The sequence below is a fragment of the Salmo salar genome, chromosome ssa19 (genome assembly GCF_905237065.1).
Source record: "Salmo salar chromosome ssa19, Ssal_v3.1, whole genome shotgun sequence".
Taxonomy (NCBI): Eukaryota; Metazoa; Chordata; class Actinopteri; order Salmoniformes; family Salmonidae; genus Salmo; species Salmo salar.
In genome coordinates, this window is record NC_059460.1 from 67,061,892 (window position 1) to 67,084,179 (window position 22,288).

Here is a 22,288-nt window from a genome sequence, read left to right on the forward strand (position 1 = left end):
TCCTCATGAGGGCTAGTTTCATCTTAGCGCTTGATGGTTTTTGCGACTGCACTTGCGGAAACTTTCAAAGTTCTTTACATTTTCCGTGTTGACTGCCCTTCATGTCTTAAAGTAATGGACTGTCATTTCTCTTTGCTTATTTGAGTAGTTGTTGTCATAATATGGACTTGGTCTTTTACCAAATAGGGCTATCTTCTGTATAGCACCCTTACCTTGTCACAACACAACTGATTCTCTTAAATGCATTAAGGAAACAAATTCCACAAATTAAGTTTTAACAAGGCACACCTGTTAATTGAAATGCATTCCAGGTGACTACCTCATGAAGCTGGTTGAGAGAATACTGTTGTGACTTGACTTTAACATGAATCTAAGGAATGTTATTGATCTAATCAACCAGCTATGTTTAATTGTTACCCAATGTTAAATTAATCATGTAACAATTAACTCATTAGGATCTGGGGCACCACGAGAGCGATTGTTTAAAGAGTTACGATCTCCCAAATTAAACTCTAAAAAGGTCTTTGTCTATCACATCTATAAACAGTCAACTTATTAATCATAACCTCATATCAAGCTGAACAGTCGTAATCTCCTTGCATCTGCAAAAACCTGAGCCTTGCCTTTGATTCAGTACTACACAAACTGGTTTAATTATTTATTTACTAGCTGATTTAAATGGTAACACAGGATAAACATACACACTTAATACGTTAAAAACAGGTCTCTAGCAGACTGACAACAATATGGCTGCTTGTTACAAAAGAGATTGGGAGAGAGAGACAGAGACACTTAACATTGGTACGTTTTAGAAACTACTCTCACTTACAGTAATCATATGCTTTGCTCACGAACCGCCACCCTCCTTGAGTAAGTAATCATTCATGTATTTATGTGAAATGTCTTGGTTCGCCGGATCTCTCTCGGTGGACAGAGCCGCCTTGTGAAGGGAGTTGGGCATTTTCGCGGCACGCTTGTAAGGCTCTGATTGTCCAAAATGGTTCCGACAAAGTCTAATATTGTTGTCCTTCTTTGTAGTTGTCCGGTATCTGGTGACTTGTCTTGTAGTTCTGAACAGAACTACTTAGTTTATTTTCTTTCCATTCGCTCCTCAAGATGCTTCTTTGAAGATAGGCTAGCCAGCCAGGTCGATGGTTCCCAGTGGGGTGATGAGAGTAGCGTAATACGATGGTTTGAGCAGAATAGTAGGATGGTTTCGAAGATACTTTAGCTGCCCTAAGCAATCAGCCGTACCAGTGATTGTCCAGGAGTTGAGTTTATATTCTCTACCTCGTGTTGAGATTCAAAGTTCAAACAACTTTAAACGTGTAGCTGCAGCTTCACGCTTTTGTGGTCTGGTATGTTAATTCTTAACCCATCATTTTGTTCGAAATGGTATTTCGAAATGGTATTTCCGTCAGGCTGACCTCACTCTGACCTCACTCGGGCGTGACTTGTCACTGCAAAGTTTATGTAAAACAATTATCTCTTATCAGTCCCGCCAGGATTCCGCAATTCTGCGATTGCATAATTCAATGCAAAATCAACATATCTGCGCATATTATGCGAGAGTTTGCAATTTTGACCAATCCCTGCACTTTTAGCACATAAAAGGGTCCAATTAAACCAGGTTTGTAATTTTGACCAATTACTGCACTGTTACCGTGGAAAATGGCCCAATCCAAAAACACGTCAACAACATTTTCTCCCTGGCCTGTCAGCGTATTCACGTGCTAAGATGATGGGTGATTTGTTGATGGCTGACAGGCAGTACAATGAACAGAAATCAATCTCATTTGCTAACAAAAATAACAGCTAACGACCATGCAAAACAATTTCCAAATGTTTTTGGAAACTAGAGAAAGTTGACAATCAACAGTCTCTTCGAATCAGCAAAGCATATGAGAATGTCAGAACAGGTCCCACAGCAGCGGCAGATCACCATGACTGAATTGGTAACCGGGAAGACTGTGGCAAGCGCTGAAAGAGTGGCGTTTTACTCAAACTTTTACTCCGCTAACCTTGGCTTTAGTAGGGTGGTCGCACTCTGCTCTCCCCAGTCTGTCTAAGGAGAGCGCTGCTCAAAGCAATTTGTCAGCTTTGCCGTTTTTTAAACTCTCTTTAAAACTTAATACAGATCACGAAAGCACAATCTTTCTGATTTAAAAAAAATAATAAAAAAATGGAATAGTACATATCAACCACAACTCTATTTTGACGTTTTCTGTTCTTTATCTCCCCTACGACCCTTTCCCTTTTCTTTTTTTTTAAGAGGGTGGGGGTTCCATCTCATGTTGATAGCAAGCCTCAAGCCTGATGGAGAGGTGTGTGTGTCTGTGAGTGGATTATGACAGAGCAGTATTTGCTTTTGAACATGTTAGAGTTTCGGCGGGTAAAGTCTCTTGAAACAAAGTCACTTTCCTTTGGTGAATTTGGAGAGGGTGACCTGAATCTTCTCAACTTGATTTACAACAGGACATGAGTTGTTAATCCCCACATGTCCCCCCCCGATCTGACCTATTTGGATCCTCACAGGATAGTCATGACAATGCCAAGAGTGTGCAAAGCTGTCATCAAGGCAAAGGGTGGCTACTTTGAAGAATCTCACATTTATTTAGGTTACTACATGATTCCCTTTGTGTTATTTCATAGTTTTGATGTCTTCACTATTATTCTACAATGTAGAAAATAGTGAAAATAAAGAAAAACCCTTGAATGAGTAGGTGTGTCAATTTTTGACTGGTACTGTATGTGCATGACTAAGTCGCTTTGGATAAAAGCATCTGCTAAATGGAATGTACTGTATATTATTGCATTATATTAGCAGCAGTTTTCGGAACTTGTGATCCCGTCTATTTAAAGTTTTGTTTTGTTTTTGCTCAACCTTTTTTATGTGAGGTAAATTTTACTTTTTCGTGTTTGTCTGTGTGTAGGTCCCTGTTAGAGCCAGTGGAATCTCTGCTACAGATGCTGTTGCTGTGGGACCCTGTGACAAGAGGAGGAGTGACAGACCGTGACACACACACACCCTGTTGCTACACTACCCTACAGAACATACTCAACATGAAGGTACACACACACACTACAATGCTTGAAAACAACTTAGCAAGTGGTTGCGGAGCTAGCAAATTCAGCCTGAATGCAAGGGACTGTTCAATCTTATTAATTGGATAGTAACATGAGCCTCTGGAGGTTATTTCCTTTTAAATTTATGTGACTAATGGTCTTGTTAAACAAATACATATAATTATGCATATGTGTGCATTCTAGGTGATGCATGTGTTGGACATGACGTCAGCCCAGCTCCACTCCTTCGTCCTTGGCAGTGAGGAGGGGTTACACTCCCTGCAGCAGCGTGTGGAGACACACACCCACACACACATCCCTCCGCTCAGCCAGGAGCTGCTGTTGGAGACTGGAGTCTCCCTGGACCCCCGCAGACCACCAGCACATTGCCTCCCTGATGGACCGGTACAAGCTCGTGCGTCCACACACCAGACGGGTTCAAATACTATTTAGGGTATTTCGATTACATTTTACATGAACATTTTTGTCATTTAACAGACTCCTATTCAGAGCGATTTTAAAATGAGTGCATTCATCTTAAGATAGCTTGGTGGGACCACCATACATTTCAGTCATAGTAAGTAAAAAAAAATATATATAATCTAACATTTGGACGCAAGTAGTTAAGTATCGGAATCTATTTGGAAATACTCAAATGCACAGTGTATATACAAATATTTAAATACTCTCATGCATTTGAAACAGGTCTGTTTGGTATTTTAAATAATGTTTTGTATATAAGAATTAGAACATTTCAAAAAGTACGCTATTTATAGGAAAGTATTTAAAAATATAGCCGCAAGCAGCAATGAATGGAGTTTGGATGACAGAAAGGACACAAGATCAGATAGATAACAAAGCAAGCACTCTGCACATAAAGATCATTGCTACATGATAATCAGTGAAAACTTTACCATGTTTATCTCTCAATACCAGAAGGATGACACAAGTGAAGTTTAGTCTAGTGCTGTAGATTGGCTGCAGCAGGTAATCTTTCAATGCAACAGGTAATCATTCTTAGTCATGACTTCATGTATTGAGTTTCTATATCAATTCGGGGGTCAATTTGACTAATGTTTTATGTTAAGATATTATTTTTGCGTTAGTGTATTGCAGTGGCTGTCGGTGACGTTTAAGATGATGGAAGACAATTTTTTTCTTTTTTTGTGAGCATGGCATTATTTCTATTACAGCATACTGGATGACTGTCATTTTTATTCTATTCACCCAGCTCAATGTAACATCGATAGGTTTAGGCCACAACATGATACTTCAATTGTCCCTATACCCATCATGATGTTTCTACAACTAAGCCTATGAATGAAAGTTTACAACGCAGGTGCACAGGTCGAAAGAAATTTGAGTAATCAAGGTGACAGTGACACATTCAATACCGCCTTGCATCCTCTCGCCTGCATCTAGCTGATCTAGGGTGTAGTCATTAGTCCAACAGTTACAAACAAGACTTTCTATTGGACAAATATAGTTATGTTTATCCCTGTTTTGTTCCATTTGCTTCCGTTTTAAGAATTTTCTTTCAACAGAATTGGTGGAATGAATACACCCCTGATCACACACAAACACTGTTCACTTTCATAGCAGCCACATTCAAACAGCATGTTCATTTTGCTCGTTGAATAATTCCTTCTTGCATCTACACGCTTTCTTCCGCTCACCTTTTCCCTTTGCGTGTATACTTCAGTGCACAACATATCAGTGCACAACACATCAGCTATCTGTGACCAGGCAAAAAAACCTTTCCAAGCCAAACCGTCATACCGTAACTGCTAACCGCTACACACAGCCTACATCGTTGTCACCATATTAGCTAACGTCATAGTCAAAAACGCTACTAGAAGTAAGGCGTTAGTAAACTCGCTACAATCATGCAGTACAGTGCACAGTCAGCAAGCAGTTTAGCTTATCTTGACTTGGAAGTGTTTCATTGTTGGATAGCCAGCTAGCTAACACATCATCCCTCTTTGTTTGAGTAGGCTAAACTAGCTAGCTGCATTTGCTAGTTAAGTGAAAAAAATAAGAAATATAGCTAGCTCTCGCTTCATTATTAAAGAAATTGATTTGTTCAAAACTGTTCAACTTTCTCTTTCTCTCTGAGTCAAATACTCACCACATTTTATGTACTGCAATGCAAACTAAACTCAGCAAAAAAGAAACGTCCCTTTTTCAGGACCCTGTCTTTCAAAGATAATTTGTAAAAATCCAAATAACTACACAGATCTTCATTTGAAAGGGTTTAAACACTGTTTACCATGCTTGTTCAATGAACCATAAATAATTAATGAACATGCACCTGTGGAACAGTTGTTAAGACAGTACTAACAGCAATCAAGGTCACAGTTATGAAAACTTAGGACACTAAAGAGGCCTTTCTACTGACTCTGAAAAACACCAAAAGAAAGATGCCCAGGGTCCCTGCTCATCTGCTTGAATGTGCCTTAGGCATTCTGCAAGGAGGCATGAGGACTGCAGATGTGGCCAGGGCAATAAATTGCAATGTCCGTACTGTGAGACGCCTAAGACAGCGCTACAGGGAGACAGGACGGACAGCTGGTCGTCCTCGCAGTGGCAAACCACGTATAACAAAACCTGCACAGGATCGGTACATATGAATGTCACACCTGCGGAACAGGTACAGGATGGCAACAACTGCCTGCGTTACACCAGGAGCGCACAATCCCTCCATCAGTGTTCAGACTGTCCGCAATAGGCTGAGAGAAGTTGGACTGAGGGCTCATAGGCCTGTTGTAAGGCAGGTCCTCACCAGACATCACCGGCAACAACGTCGCCTATGGGCACAAACCCACCGTCACTGGACCAGACAGGACTGGCAAAAAGGGCTCTTTACTGACGAGTCACGGTTTTATCTCACCACGGGTGATGGTCGGATTCGCGTTTATCGTTGAAGGAATGAGCGTTACACCGAGGGCTGTACTCTGGAGCGGGATCGATTTGGAGGTGGAGGGTCCGTCATGGTCTGGGGCGGTGTGTCAGTCATGGTCTGGGGCGGTGTGTCACAGCATCATCGGACTGAGCTTGTTGTCATTGCAGGAAATCTCAACACTGTGTGTTACAGGGAAGACATCCTCCTCCCTGATGTGGTACCCTTCCTGCAGGCTCATTTTGACATGACCCTCCAGCATGACAATGCCACCAGCCACACTGCTCGTTCTGTGCATGATTTCCTGCAAGACCGGAATGTCAGTCTTCTGCCATGGCCAGCAAAGAGCCCAGATCTCAATCCAATTGAGCATGTCTGGGACCTGTTGGATCGGAGGGTGAGGGCTTGGGCCATTCCCCCCAGAAATGTCTGGGAACTTGTCTTGGTGGAAGAGTGGGGTAACATCTCACAGGAAGAACTGGCAAATCTGGTGCAGTCATTGAGGAGGAGATGCACTGCAGTACTTAATGCAGCTGGTGGCCACACCAGATACTGACTGTTACTTTTGATTTTGACCCCACCCCCTTTGTTCAGGGACAGTTCAGGGACACATTATTCCATTTCTGTTAGTCACATGTCTGTGGAACTTGTTCAGTTCATGTCTCAGTTGATGAATCTTATGTTCATACAAATATTTACACATGTTAAGTTTGCTGAAAATAAACACAGTTGACATTGAGAGGACGTTTCTTTTTTTGCTGAGTTTAACTGTAGCTTATGCTTCAGTACTAGATTATTTCACTGATCCTTTGATTTGGTGGATAACGTGTCAATTCATGCGGCAAGAGCTCTGATAGGTTGGAGGACGTCCTCTGGGAAGTTGTTATAATTAGCACTCAGCAAATTTCAGGTCCGCTGAGCACAAACTTGAATGTTGTAAAAATTCTGTGCAACTTCTGGCACGTGTTTAATTTGAGCATTGAGGCTGTACCTGCTTTAAGTTAGTTTTAACAGTGGCCAAGAAATGCACTGCGGCTATTTGATCATAATGTAGGCCTACCAGAGTGGCCTACTATTAAAAACAATGGAGAAAAAGGCCTCCCATTTAAATTTTAACATGGAAATAGCTGTTCTATCATTCAACCTACGGTAGCAGCAAATGTGTGGTGTTCAATGTAGGCCTACGTTCCATGAGACTTTTGAAAAAAAATATGCAGGGCTTGACATTAACCTGTTTATCCACTTGTCCTTTAGATAAGGTAAATGTTTGATGTAAGAAACCACTTCAAAATAAAGTGTATTATTATTCCCATACCATTATTACAGAGAATCAGACACAATATGCTACCCTCTGCCTATTGGCTACTTGGCTTATTCAAGGACCGTCTCAAAATACAACACTGCCACTTAAAAAAAAAAAAAGGTCTTTACCTGACTTGCGATTCAAAATGGCTAGAAATGCACCCCCCCCCCCCCTCACCATTGTTGACTAGAAATTAGCTATAACTATAACTCACTAACTAGCAAAGAATATGAACAAATGTGCACAGGTGGCTACATGCAGCTCTTGCTTTGATCTCAAAACAAGAGCATCTACTTGTGATGCTCATGCTATAAACACAGTCCAGTTCAAAGTGAATGGCACAGATCCATATATGACAATGGTCTATTTGCATATAGGCCTACTGCAGCTCTGACTGGTTATGACCCACCGGTCTGTGTAGAGTACGGGCATGTCAATACAATACAATCATACTCCAGTTCGCTCTGCCTACAAGAAAATCTCTTGCACAGTTTTGTATACTAAGTCTTCCATAGTTCGTTTTGTTTCGGTATGTTACATTGAAAGTGGCTAATATTGTGTTTATTTGAGCACAATTCCCACAGTAGAGTGAAATGTTGATAGTGTTAACTAAAGGGGAAAACTCTAGAAAGTTGAGGGAAGTTCAATCTCAAGTTTCTCTGCGGGAGCAGATATTTCTGCGTGGCAGGGGAGCTGCGCACCCGCAGCTAAGAGGGAACATTGTTAATGACCCTAAAACGTTTCAAGTTGACAGGCTCCTAATAACAAATAATCAAATGCACGTATTTGAACCCAGGTCTGACACACACACTAGGGTTGGAAAATATGACGATAGCATCATCTGACTGACAGTCATCATGGTGACTACATTGTGACGTGACAGATGATGGTTTAGCCTATTTAAACTTGATTGGCGCAGCTCAGTAAAAAACGGACTCTTGCAGGGCAGCACACAAGTGGCATTCCGAATAATTTGCCTATGCATATTTGCTATAGCCTATTTCAATAAATATGTTATCAAATTGTATTTGTCACGTGCCAAATAGAACAGGTGTAGAATAGAATGAAATGCTTACTTACGAGCCCTTAACCAACAATGCAGTTCAAGAAATAGAGTTAAGATCAAATTTTGTAAATAAAATAAAGTAAAAATGTTTAAAAAGTATCATAATAAAATAACAATAATGAGGATTTATACAGTGAGTACCGGTACCGAGTCAATGTGTGGCAGTACAGGTTAATTGAGTTCATTTGTACATGCATGAAAGTAAGGGTAAAGTGACTATGCATAGAATAAACAGTGAGTATCAGCAGTGTAAAAACAAGGGGGGGGTGTCAATGTAAATAGTCCGAGGGGCTATTTGATTAATTGTTCTGCAGTCTTATAGCTTAGGGGTAGAAGCTGTTAAGGAACCTTTTGGACCTAGACTTAGTGCTCCGGTACCGTTTGCCGTGCGGTAGCAGAGAGAACAGTCTATGACTTGGGTGACTGGAGTCTTTGACAATTTTTTGGGTCTTCCTCTGACACCGCCTAGTGTATATATACAGGACCAGTCAAAAGTTTAGACACACCTACTCATTAAAGCATTTTTCTTTATTTTTACTATTTTCTACATTGTAGAATAATAGTAAAGACATCAAAACTATGAAATATGGAATCATGTAACCAACTGTTGACTGGTACTGTAGGTCCTGGATGGCCGGAAGCTTAGCCCCAGTAATGTACTGGGCCGTACGCACTACCCTCTGTAGAGCCTTATGGTCGGATGATGAGCAGTTGCCATGATGAGCAGTTGCCATACCAGGCGGTGATGCAACTGGTCAGGATGCTCTCGATGGTGCAGCTGGAGAACTTTTTGAGGATCTGGAGACCCATGGAAAATCTTTTCAGTCTTCTGGGGGGGACTAGGTGTTGTCGTGCCCCCTTCAGGACTGTCTTGGTGTGTTTGGATCATGATAGTTTGTTGGTGATGTGGACACCAAGGAACTTAACTCTCGACTCGCTCCACTACATCCCCGTCGATGTGAATGGGGGCATGTTTGGCCCTCCTTTTCCAGTAGTCCAGGATCAGCTCCTTTGTCTTGCTCACATTGAGTGAGAGGTTGTTGTCCTGGCACCACACTGCCAGGTCTCTGACCTCCCTATAGGCTGTCTCATCGTTGTCGGTGATCAGGCCTACCACTGTTGTCGTCAGCACACTTAATGTGTTGGAGTCATGTTTGGCCACGCAGGCATGGGTGAACAGGCAGTACAGGAGGGGCCCCCGAGTTGAGGATCAGCGTGGCAGATGTGTTGTTGCCTACCCTTACCACCTGGGGGCGGCCCGTCAGGAAGTCCAGGAATCAGTTGCAGAAGGTGTTTTGTCACAGGATCCTTAGCTAAGTGGTGAGCTTTGTGGGCACTATGGTGTTGACTACAGCTCAACGTTCAATCAGTAGCATTCTCATGTAGGTGTTCCTTTTTGTCCAGGTGGGAAAGGCCTGTGTGGAGTGTGATTGACATTGCGTCATCTGTGTATCTGTTGGAGTGGGTCTAGAGTTTCTGTGAGGATGTCGTTGATGTGAGCCATGACCAGCCTTTCGAAGATCAGATCAAATTTTATGACCAATTTATGCAGAAATATGCAGAAATTTCCAAAGGGTATACATACTTTTTCTTGCCACTGTATGAGATGAGTAATCCAAGATATGTAAACATTGTTAAAGTGACATTATTTAAAGTGACTAGTGTTCCATTTATTGAAGTGTACAATTTCAAGGCAGTGGCTCAGGTGGTTGTTGTCCTTGATGATCTTTTTGGTCTTCCTGTGACATCGGGTGCTGTAGGTGTCCTGGAGGGCAGGTAGTTTGCCCCTGTGATGCGTTGTGCAGACCACACCACCCTCTGGAGAGTCCTGCGGTTGTGGGCCGTGCAGTTACCGTACCCGGCGGTGATACAGCCCGACAGGATGCTCTCAATTGTGCATCTATAAAAGTTTGAGGGTTTTAGGTGACCAGACAAATTTCTTAATTTCAGTTTGTCGGTGATGTGTATGCCGAGGAACTTAACTTTCCACCTTCTCCACTGGTGTCCTGTCGATGTGGATCGGGGTGTGCTCCCTCTGCTGTTTCCTGAAGTCCACAATCATCTTCTTTGTTTTGTTGACGTTGAGTGAGAGGTTATTTTCCTGACATCACACTCCGAGCCCTCACCTCCTCCCTGTATGCTGTCTCATCGTTGTTAGTAATCAAGGCTACTACTGTTGTGTTATCTGCAAACTTCATGATTGAGTTGGAGGCGTGCATGGCCACACAGTCATGGGTGAACAGGGAGTACAGGAGCGGGCTGAGAACGGACCATTGTGGCGCCCCCAGTGTTGAGGATCAGCGGAGTGGAGATGTTTCCTACCTTCACCACCTGGGGGAGGCCCGTCAGGAAGTCCAGGACCCAGTTGCACAGGGTGGGGTTCAGACCCAGGACCTCAAGCTTAATGATGATCTGGGAGGGTACTATGGTGTTGAATGCTATTGTCAATGAACAGCATTCTTACATAGGTATTCCTCTTCTCCAGATGAGAGAGGGCAGTGCGATGGCGATTGCATCATCTGTGGATCTATTAGGGTGGTAAGCATATTGAAGTGGGTTTAAGGTGTAAGGTAAGGTAGAGGTGATATGATCCTTGACTAGTCTCTCAAAGCACTTCATGATGACAGAAGTGAGTGCTACAGGACAATAGTCGTTTAGTTCAGTTACCTTTTGCTTTTGGGTACAGGAACAATGGTGGCCATCTTGAAGCATGTGGGGCCAGCAGACTGGGGTAGGGAGAGAGTGAATATGTCCGTAAACACTCCAGCCAGCTGGTCTGCGCATGCTCTGAGGACGCGGCTAGGGATGCCATTTGGTTCGGCAGGAGTCAAACCTAACTCAGGTTTGATCACTAGTTTCTCCTTTCATCTGTGGCGCTGCTTTCTGTGCTAATCTACAAGTGCTGCGTTATATATGGGCTGCTTAATTAGCCATATACACTGAGTGTACAAAACATGTGCTCTTTCCGTGACAGACTGACCAGGTGAATGCTAGGATCCCTTATTGATGTCAGACCTCTTCTGCTCCTCCGCCAGAAAGGAATATTAGAAAAGATTTGCCATTGCCTCTGCCCAGGCTTTCAACAACATTCTTTCATCATTTGATTTCGTGCTATAGCCCAACTGACATTTCAGCGGATACATTTTTTTATTAAAATGAGGGGCGATAGCACCGTATATCACTGTTTTTATCGGTATATAATCAGGAAAAAAGTTGACATCACCCAACCATAACACACATATATTCTATCGGTCAAAGGTTTTAGAACACCTACTCATTCAAAGGTTTTTCTTTATTTATGCTATTTTCTACATTGTAGAATAATAGTGAAGACATCCAAACTATTAAATGGCACATATGGAGTCATGTAGAAACCCAAAAAATATAAATATATTTTATAATTGAGATTCTTCAAATAGCCACCCTTTGCCTTGATGACAGCTTTGCACACTTGGCATTCTCTCAACCAGCTTCATGAGGAATGTTTTTCCAACGGTCTTGAAGGAGTTCCCACATATTCTGAGCACTTGTTGGCTGCTATTCCTTCACTCTGCGGTTCGACTCATCCCAAACCATCTCAATTTGGTTGTGGTCGGGGGATTGTGGAGGCCAGGTCATCTGAAGCAGCACTCCATCACTCTCCTACTTGGTAAAATAGCCCTTACCCAGCCCGGAGGTGTGTTTTGGGTCGTTGTCCTGTTGAAAAACAAATGATAGTCCCACTAAGCCCAACCAGATAGGATGGCGTATCGCTGCAGAATGCTGTGGTAGCCATGCTGGTTAAGTGTGCTTTAAATTCTAAATAAATCACTGACAGTGTCACCAGCTAAGCTCCCCCACCCCATAACATCTCCTCCTCCATGATTTACGGTGGGAAATAGACATGCAGAGATCATCCGTTTACCCACACCGCGTCTCACAAAGACACGGCGGTTGGAACCAAAAATCTCCAATTTGTACTCCAGACCAAAGGACAGATTTCCACCGGTCTGATGTCCATTACTTGTGTTTCTTGGCCCAAGCAAGTCTCGTCTGATTAGTGGTGTCCGTTAGTAGTGGTTTCTTTGTAGCAATTCGACCATGAAGGCCTGATTCACACAGTCTCCTCTGAACAGTTGATGTTGATGTGTCTGTTACTTGAACTCTGAAGCATTTATTTTGGCTGCAATTTCTGAGGCTGGTAACTCTAATGAACGTATCCTCTGCAGCAGAGGTAACTCTGGGTCTTCCATTCCTGTGGCGGTCCTCATGAGAGCCAGTTTCATCATAGTGCTTGATGGACTTTGCGACTGCACTTTCAAAGTTCTTCAAATGTTCCATATTGACTGACCTTCATGGCTTAACCTCCCTGGGCAAGGTGGGACGTTTGCGTCCACAGCCAGTGGAATCGCGTGGCGCGAAATACAAATACCTCAAATGCTATAACTTCAATTTCTCAAACATATGACTATTTTACACCATTTTAAAGACAAGACTCTCGTTAATCTAACCACATTGTCCGATTTCAAAAAGGCTTTACAGCGAAAGCAAAACATTAGATTATGTCAGGAGAGTACCCTGCCAAAAATAATCACACAGCCATTTTCAAAGCAAGCATATATGTCACAAAAACCAAAACCACAGCTAAATGCAGCACTAACCTTTGATGATCTTCATCAGATGACACTCCTAGGACATTATGTCATACAATACATGCATGTTCTCTTCAATCAAGTTCATGTTTATATCAAAAAACGGCTTTTTACATTAGCATGTGATATTCAGAACTAGCATACCCACCGCAAACTTCCGGTGAATTTACTAAATTACTCACGATTAACGTTCACAAAATACATAACAATTATTTAAAGAATTATAGATACAGAACTCCTTTATGCAATCGCGGTGTCAGATTTTAAAATAGCTTTTCGGCGAAAGCACATTTTGCAATATTCTGAGTATATAGCCCGGCCATCACAGCTAGCTAATTTGACACCCACCAAGTTTGGCCCTCACCAAACTCAGATTTCCTATAAGAAAAATTGGATTACCTTTGCTGTTCTTCGTCAGAATGCACTCCCAGGACTTCTAAAATAGCGATAATATTCCAACCGGGCGACGTTGTATTCATTCAAAGGCTGAAAGAAAAAAATTGAGAATTCTCTTGAATGCGCATCTCCAGTGTCACTGTTCTCAACCTGACCACTCACAAAATCTCCTGCTGTTTTTCGCCCAGAGACAGGAGAGACGTCATTCCACTTTCTGGCACCTTCTGAGAGCCAATGGAAGCCTTAGAAAATGTCACGTTACAGCAGAGATACTGTATTTTCGATAGAGATGCCACAGAAGGAGAACAAATTGTCAGACAGGGCACTTCCTGTGTGGAATCTTCTCAGGTTTTGGCCTGCCATATGAGTTCTGTTATACTCACAGACACCATTCAAACAGTTTTAGAAACTTTAGAGTGTTATCTATCCACTAATTATATGCATATTCTCGTTTCTGGGCAAGAGTAGTAACCAGTTTAAATCGGGTACTTTTTTTATCCGGCCGTGCAAATACTGCCCCCTAGCCCCAACAGGTTAAAGTAATGATGAACTGTTGTTTCTCTTTGCTTATTTGAGCTGTTTTTACCATAACATGGACTTGTTCTTTTACCAAATCGGGTTACGGTATTTTCGGTTTACCCTCCCCTCCACCTTGTAACAACACAACTGACTGGCTCAAATGCATAAATAATGAAATAAATTCCACAAATGAACTTTTAAGAAGGCACACCTGTTAATTGAAATGCATTCCAGGTGACTTTGAAGCTGGTTGAGAGAATGGCAAGAGTGTGGGAAGCTGTCAAGGCAAAGGGTGGCTATTTGAAGAATCTCAAATATAAAATATATTTTGATTTGTTTAACACCTTTTTGGTTACTATGTGATTCCATATGTGTTATTTCGTAGTTTTGATGTCTTCACTTATTCTACAATGTAGAAAATAGTAAAAAATAAAGAAAAACCCTTGAATGAGTAGGTGTCCTTAAACGTTTGACCGGTAGTGTACACACACCCACGTCAAATCACACACACACTTGCTTACACACACACACACTGACATGTTTTCATTTCTCTCCAGCGAGGCTGGGACAGCGCCATAGTCTACCTGTTTGATAAGAGTCTGACTAAATACTCTGGACCTTTCACTGCCCGACCCCTGCCTGACAGCGTCAACTTCATAGGTAGGCATCACAACTACACTATCCCATAGGTAGGCATCAGAACTACACAACCCTCTAGGTAGGGCTGGGCGATTATGGCCAAAATATAATTTCACTGTATTTTTCACATTTGTTTTGGTATTTTATGTTTTTGAATAATACAAATTCAAAATTTAGTTTTGAGTACTGCGTGACCCTAGGGTGACAACATATACATTCTAAGTGATTTCAATGGGTCTTCCTCCATTCGGATTTGTTTTATATTGTTCAATTAAACAAATGTTCTGCATTTTCATATTTGTTTTCCTGCTCATTTGAGATCATCTCCACACTGCCATGTAGGGCTACACGATATTGGCCAAAAAATCTCTGATTTAAATAAAAAATAGGTTTTACCAAATGTTGCAGTTGAGATTTTGACTTTCGATTTAGATTAAAACACTTGGGTGAGCTATTGAAGTCATGGAAATATAATGATTATTTTAATTCTATAGTTAGAATATAATAGTAGGCACTTTGAATACTCTGTATGACATGACAATGAATTAAAGTGCCAGGGAGGAGTTATTGTGACACGGTAGGAACCAAAGTGTTGGTCAATGTTTCCTACGGGACCCTATAGTCTTTGGCTACATTAAATGTTTTCTCTTAGCTACTTCATGTAGGTAACTTATTCCTGCTTCGCCTAGAAGATACTGTTACACAGTATCTTTAGAAGATACTGTTACACAAACAACATGCTGATTTAGGCCTACACCATAACTGGTATCAGGCTGTATTAGCTAGCTATGTTTGCTCCGACTTGGTACATTTATTAGCTAGCCAGCTAACTAGCTATTAGCATTAGCGGCTAACAGGATTTAGGCACAACATGCTTTGAAAAGACAAACTAGCTGTTTGCAGATATTGTAATTATAGAGGTCTAGTGGATTTTTAGTAAGACACAAAGTGGAAACAGCATGGTTGTCATCAACATTGTTGCATGATATGCATTGACCATGCAGACTGAACGCAAGTGTGTCCTGGTCGAGCAACAACAACATGCGCTCCTTGAGTAACAGGGGGCGGGGCTTGATCTGTGTAGAAAGCGTATATTATAAAAATGTACCTTACACATGGCGTATCACATTTAACAAACCAAACATTAAAATACCATTATAGAAGATAAAGTAAAAACCCAAACCGGTCTGTGCATCAATACCTGTATATTGTAAAATACGGTATACCACCCAGCCCTACCTCCTAGGTAGGCTTCACAACTACACAACCCCATAGGTAGGCTTCACAACTACACAATCCCATAGGTAGGCATCACAATTTAACAACTCCATAGGTACTGTAGGCTTAAAAATCTGCCAAGACTATCACTATATGCTCTTCCCAATGTGAGTATTCTTTGATGCAGGGTAAAAATTGGGAAAAGCTAATAGCAAGTCTGGACAAAATGTAATTCTGTTAACCTCATCCCCAGGCTATTGACAAAGTGCAGATACAGTAAATGTCTGGGAATGATATTACAATTCTATTGAAGTTGATGTCTGTAAGCAGGAAGTCGCCCTGCTATGTATGATGATGTCATATTGCTGCTGTGTCTAAATGTGACTGTTCCTCGCTGTGCGTGTATGTGTTAGTGAGGGAGACGAAGACCCAGCTGCCTCTTGCTGCTCTAAGGAAGGTGTGGGGAGAGGCGGTTAGCTATGTCTGTGGTCTGAGAGGGGACTACAGCAGACTGTACCAGGGACAGAGAGCTGCCATGTAGGTGCACACACACACACACACACACAAATGCGGCACAGACACACTTGTACACACTCACACATAGGCATGGCACAAACACACACACGCTTGCCTTTCTGCCCTCACTCTCAACCTTGTGTGTGTGTGTGTGTGGGCACATGTAGGTTGAGTCTGCTGCGCTACAACACCAACCTGACGCGGTATAAGATCGTGTTGTTTAGCCAGTCTCAGCAGCTCAGAGCCAAACTGGCCTTCTTCACCACCAGCATACAACAAGACCTACAGCACTACGACCAGCAGAGAGACACTGGCATCTGTAAGCTGTGTGTGTGTGTGTGTGTGTGTGTGTGTGTTGTACTGACTGTTTTCTGAACTCTGACCAAACCTGTAGCCTCTGAGAAGTTGCTGAAAGCCTGGCAGGACAATGAACAGAAAGCTGCTGCCTTTACACAGGTACTATACTATAGTTTTGTATGACAGCTGTCTACTCTACCAACAGCTTCTGCTAGCATGTATGGACTGTGAGAGACGCATTTGATGGCATAGCTTCAGTGTCTGTGTGCATGCATCGGTATGTGTGTGTTAGGTATCAGAGGTGGGCTATCTGGATGAGGAGATAGTGTGTCTCCACTCTGAGATCGTGGAGCTGCAGAGGAGTCCGTTTGCCAGGAGACAAGCTGACATTATGGAACAACTGTAGGTGTCTCACATAATTCTACAGCTTTGAAAACTTTCTATGAAATGGACAAAGTATCGTTTTGTAAATAAATATGTTTGTGGTTTCAGGGAGGAGAAGGCCATTGAACTTTACAAGCAGCTGAAGGCCAAATGCAAGAGTGAGTAGAACCACTTCAGCACAATACTGATCTAGTATAGGCTGGTAGAGGTGTGTCTGTGTGAGAATGTGGATTCTCATTGGCTGTACTGGTTTTGTGTGTGTGCGCAGGTCCAGACCCCCCTCATGGCTACAGTGACAGTTCAGAGATGGTGAAGACCATTGTCCAGACAGTCCAGAACCAGGACCGAATCCTCAGAGACCTGTACACACACCTCAGGTACACACACACACACTCCTCAAGTACACATGCACACACCTGTACACCTACCCTTTTCTCTTTCTCCCTCCCTCTAGTAAGCCAACACCCTTTTCTCTTTCTCTCCCTCCATCTCCTTCCCTCTAGTAAGATCTTGGAGTGTAAGTGTCGTATTGTAGCATTGTTTCCTAAGCTGGAGGGGGCAGTGGAAAGCATCAAGGCAGCAGAGGCTGCGGTCATGACTATGCAGATGAAGAGACAGAGAGAGTTCTGGCACCTGCTCAAGATTGCCTGTGTAAGTAAATGTGTGCACAAACACACAACTCCTGTTTATAGGCACACAGCCCAACAAACACCAGCAGTACAGTGTTATTACTGTTGTCATCAGTTTTCTTTACATGGTTGGGAAGGTTACTTTCTAAATGTAATCCATTAGTAACTAGTTACCTGTCAAATCGTAATCTTTAGGACTATCCAAACTTTGTAACGTAATCTGATTACTTTCAGTTACTTTTGGATTACTTTCCCCTCGAGACATAAGGATCCATCAAACGCATTTGGTGTGTCATCATAGTGGTCTCTGACTTGTGGTCAGACTCGCTCAATGGAACAAACTTAAACTAGCGCTTTTTTTTCAATGCTGAATTTAATGTAATTGAGAACCAAAAGTGTCATAATGTATGTTTCTTTTTTTTTCACAAACTTTTTAAAAGTAATCGGTGAAGTAATCAAATCGCTTGTCAAAAGTAACTGGAATCTGTTTACAAGTTTGTTTTTTTTGCTGATAATGTAACTGATTAGTTTGTTTTTTTTGTAATCCGACTACAACCCGGGTCTTTACTATTTTATTTTGTGTGTAGGCCCAGAATGGCAGTCACAACTCTCTAACCCCCAGCTCAAACGCCTCTAGTCCCCCTCCTCTCACCATGAACCCACTAGGACACACACACAGGTAAGACCATACTAAGTAACTAACGTAGTAATGTAATATGATCTCTAAGACCACCCTTTACAGTTCTACTAAAGAGTAACAAATGACAAAATAACCCCCTTTGCACCATTCATGTTCTCAGTGAGTCAGTACGCCACCTACTGGATGAGAACCAGCGTTACCTGAGTCAGCTGACCTCTCTACTGCAGGAGACCTCACAGGACAAAACATGCAATATCATGGTGCGTCCACGAGACTTGGGTGTGTGTGTGTGGGGGGGGTTCTGTGTGTATCCTGACTGACCCCTTGCCTATCTCCGATGCAGGACCAGGACTGGAGTTGGACTCAGTATGGATCTGTGGTTGACCCAACCCTAGAGACTCTAGACACACACACGCACTAGTAATGTGTGGGTTGACTCATAATCCGCAGTCCCTGTGGTTATATCCACAGGGTGGGCGGATATAGGGTCATGAAATATTGTGTGGATGAAGGGTGGGGGCGGGCGGGTTGAATAAAGAGAAAATACATTTTTAAAAATCTATAAATGTATCATTCTTGTGCAAGTTATATCTCTATAGGCTACATTGAGGTTTTTCTTTCATTATTTTGAGGCTTTCTGGCATTAGTGCATAAGCCTAAGCTTTAGGGCCTAACTGTATGCGTGCCAAATACCCTACCCGCCTATTGCCAAATGCTTTTGGGAATAGGCAGAAAAACTGGCGTTTTCACAGCTTTCTACTTCCTTACAAACGGTCAAACTGATGTAATTTGGACGTTTTGCACAAAAAAAGGGAAAGTAGTTTTTATTTTTTTATTATTGCATTTTCTCCCCGGTCCCTCTCTTCTCCGCGAAAGAAGTGGAGATGACAGAACTTTACCGATGTCAACTAGATTTAATTCTATCGATTTGTGACATTCTGAACAATTATATATTTTGTGACCGAAGAGAAGCTGCATGTATCAACTCAAGTTTTATTGGTCAAATACACATGGTTAGCAGACGTTATTGTGAGTGTAGCGAAATGCTTGTGCTTCTAGTTCCAACAGTGCAGCAATATCTATAAAGTAATATCTATCAATTCCTCCACAACTGCTTAATACACGCAAGTCTAACTAAGGAATAGAATAAGAATATATAAATACAGTTGAAGTCAGAGGTTTACATGCACCTTAGCCAAATACATTTAAACTCAGTTTTTCACAATTCCTGACATTTAATCCTAGTAAAAATTCTCTGTCTTAGGTCAGTTAGGATCACCACTTTATTTTGAGAATGTGAAATGTCAGAATAATAGTAGAGAATTATTTCTTTCAGCTTTTATTTCTTTCATCACATTCTGAGTGGGTCAGAAGTTTACATACACTCAAATTAGTATTTGGTTGCATTGCCTTTAAATTGTTTAACTTGGGTCAAACATTTCGGGTAGCCTTCCACAAGCTTCCCACAATAAGTTGGGTGAATTTTGGCCCATTCCTCCTGACAGCTGGTGTAACTGAGTCAGGTTTGTAGGCCTCCTTGCTCGCACACACTTTTTCAGTTCTGCCCACACATTTTCTATAGGACTGAGGTCAGGGCTTTGTGATGGCCACTCCAATACTTTGACTTTGTTGTCCTTAAGCCATTTTGCCTCAACTTTGGAAGTGTCCTTGGGGTCATTGTCCATTTGGAAGACCCATTTGCGACCAAGCTTTAACTTCCTGACTGATGTCTTGAGATGTTGCTTCAACATAATTTTCCTTTCCTCATGATGCCACCTATTTTGTGAAGTGAACCAGCCCCTCCTGCAGCAAAGCACCCCCACAACATGATGCTGCCACCCCCGTGCTTCACGGTTGGGATTAGTGTTTTTCGGCTTGCAAGCCTCCCCCTTTTTCCTCCAAACATAATGATGGTCATTATATCCAAACAGTTCTATTTTTGTTTCATCAGACCAGAGGACATTTCTCCAAAAAGTACGATCTTTGTCCCCATGTGTAGTTGCAAACTGTAGTCTGGCTTTTTTATGCCGGTTTTGGAGCAGTGGCTTCTTCCTTGCTGAGCGGCCTTTCAGGTTATGTCGATATAGGACTCGTTTTACTGTGGATATAGATACTTTCTACCTGTTTCCTCCAGCATCTTCACAAGGTCCTTTGCTGTTGTTCTGGGATTGATTTGCACTTTTCGCACCAAAGTACGTTCATCTCTAGGAGACAGAACGCGTCTCCTTCCTGAGCGGTATGACGGCTGCGTGGTCCCATGGTGTTTATACTTGCATACTATTGTTTGTACAGATGAATGTGGTACCTTCAGGCGTTTGAAAATTGCTCCCAAGGATGAACCAGACTTGTGGAGGTCTACAATTTTTCTTCTTAGGTCTTGGCTGATTTCTTTAGATTTTCCCATGATGTCAAGCAAAGAGGTACTGAGTTTGAAGGTAAGCATTGAAATACATCCACAGGTACACCTCCAATTGACTCAAATTATGTAATTTAGCCTATCAGAAGCTTCTAAAGCCATTACATCATTTTCTGGAATTTTCCTGTTTAAAGGCACAGTCAACTTAGTGTATGTAAACTTCTGACCCACTGTAATTGTGGATACAGTGAATTATACGTGAAATAATCTGTCTGTAAACAATTGTTGGAAAAATGACTTGTGTCATGCACAAAGTAGATGTGCTAACCGATTTGCCAAAACTATAATTTGTTAACAAGAAATTTGTGGAGTGTAAAACAAATTTTAATGACTCCAACCTAAGTGAATGTAATCTTTCGACTTCAACTGTATATACTACAGAGTCAGCACATTTATCCCAAGACAATGCAGTGTGGTCATTGTAAAGTTTTTTGTCATGTTTCAAGTGTTTGCAGAAGGGAGAAGCCGAGATGTCCAAATTGTGGAAAAGATCATATGTGTTGTAAAAGTGGGGAAAATGTGACATGTTGCAATTGCAGTGGGAACCATGAAGCTACATCTTTCGATTGCCCGACAAGGGTGAAAGAGAATGAGGTGGCCAAAGTCAGGGCTGTCCAAAGCATTTCATATGCAGCAGCTGTTTAAAGGCATCAGGGTTTGAATGGTGCTCCTGAAGAGTCCATGGTGGTGGATAGGCCTTCACTGCAGGCTGCAGGGGTTGCCTTTCACCAGCAGGACGCTGACATTTTAAAGGTTAAGTAGACAGACTTGTTGCCTTTATAGCTATGGTGATTAATGTCCCTGCCAAGGTGGAGAGAAGATCCCGGAAAATAGATATCATTGTTGATGCGTCAGAGCAGTTCCTGGGACTGAAAGATTTCTCAGCAGAGGAGTTACAGTACTTGGAATATTGTCATAAGCCCGTACCACCCTCTCAGGCCCTAGAGCCTGAGAAGGGAGATATGGAGATTTGAAAGGAAGAAATTGATGTTTTTGTCAATATACCATTTTTATGTGGGCGGATTAAGTTAGTTTCCATATCACATGGATTTTCTTTTTAACATGTTTTGGTTTTTCAACCCATCCAGTTCGTGGTGGCAATACACTTTTTTTGGGTTGTAGTCCACCATAAAACCCACAGAAGAAGGAGACCTGTGGGAGTGACTGGAACTGCAACAGTCTTTTGACCATACCATGTTGTTTGTTTCTTTGGTTTAATGATCGGGATTCGTTTTGGTAGAATTCTATGTATTTGTATATGAAGAAGAACGACAAATACATTTATTTTTCAACTTAAATCAAACTCTGGACATTGGATTTGTATGCGTCGAGACTAACATTTCACCACTCTCCATTGTGGCTAAATGATTAGAATGGAAATTGTATTGGGACAATTATATTGTAACATTTTGGCACTACATTTAGTCAAAATATTACGCTGGAAAAGACTAAGTTGGAATTGAAAAACTGGATTGTTTGGAAAGACGGGTAAGCAATGAACAAGGGACTCACGCGACCTCAAGACTATGGCGTAGAAAAGACTCACTTAGGTACGCAAAGTAGTCTAACAAGAGCACAAACTTTTGGATTGATTAATGGGTACATTTAAGTGTATGGCTACATTTATCATGTATTCAAAGTAATGGAAAGTTTGCTATTGGGGTGATTT

At 41.9% G+C, this 22,288-nt stretch overlaps 1 protein-coding gene across 4 annotated transcripts in view; it reads left to right on the plus strand.

Annotated features, from left to right (window-relative positions):
- Positions 1-18,716, plus strand: part of LOC106579422 (inhibitor of nuclear factor kappa-B kinase subunit alpha) — a 29,146-nt gene extending 10,430 nt beyond the window's left edge. Inside the window, exons 9-21 of one of the 4 annotated variants that reach the window (XM_014159316.2) lie at positions 2,934-3,069; positions 3,271-3,471; positions 14,438-14,540; positions 16,151-16,274; positions 16,421-16,572; positions 16,648-16,709; positions 16,843-16,952; positions 17,043-17,092; positions 17,203-17,311; positions 17,438-17,585; positions 18,151-18,242; positions 18,364-18,463; positions 18,547-18,716. In XM_014159316.2, coding sequence (XP_014014791.1) covers positions 2,934-3,069; positions 3,271-3,471; positions 14,438-14,540; positions 16,151-16,274; positions 16,421-16,572; positions 16,648-16,709; positions 16,843-16,952; positions 17,043-17,092; positions 17,203-17,311; positions 17,438-17,585; positions 18,151-18,242; positions 18,364-18,463; positions 18,547-18,624 — 1,465 coding nt within the window. In that variant the 3' untranslated portion in view covers positions 18,625-18,716. Of the gene's footprint in view, positions 1-2,933; positions 3,070-3,270; positions 3,482-14,437; positions 14,541-16,150; positions 16,275-16,420; positions 16,573-16,647; positions 16,710-16,842; positions 16,953-17,042; positions 17,093-17,202; positions 17,312-17,437; positions 17,586-18,150; positions 18,243-18,363; positions 18,464-18,546 lie in introns of those variants that run through there. The other 3 variants (XR_001322647.2, XM_045702615.1, XM_045702616.1) reach the window with 3 other exon arrangements.
- The last annotated feature ends 3,572 nt before the right edge of the window (positions 18,717-22,288 follow it).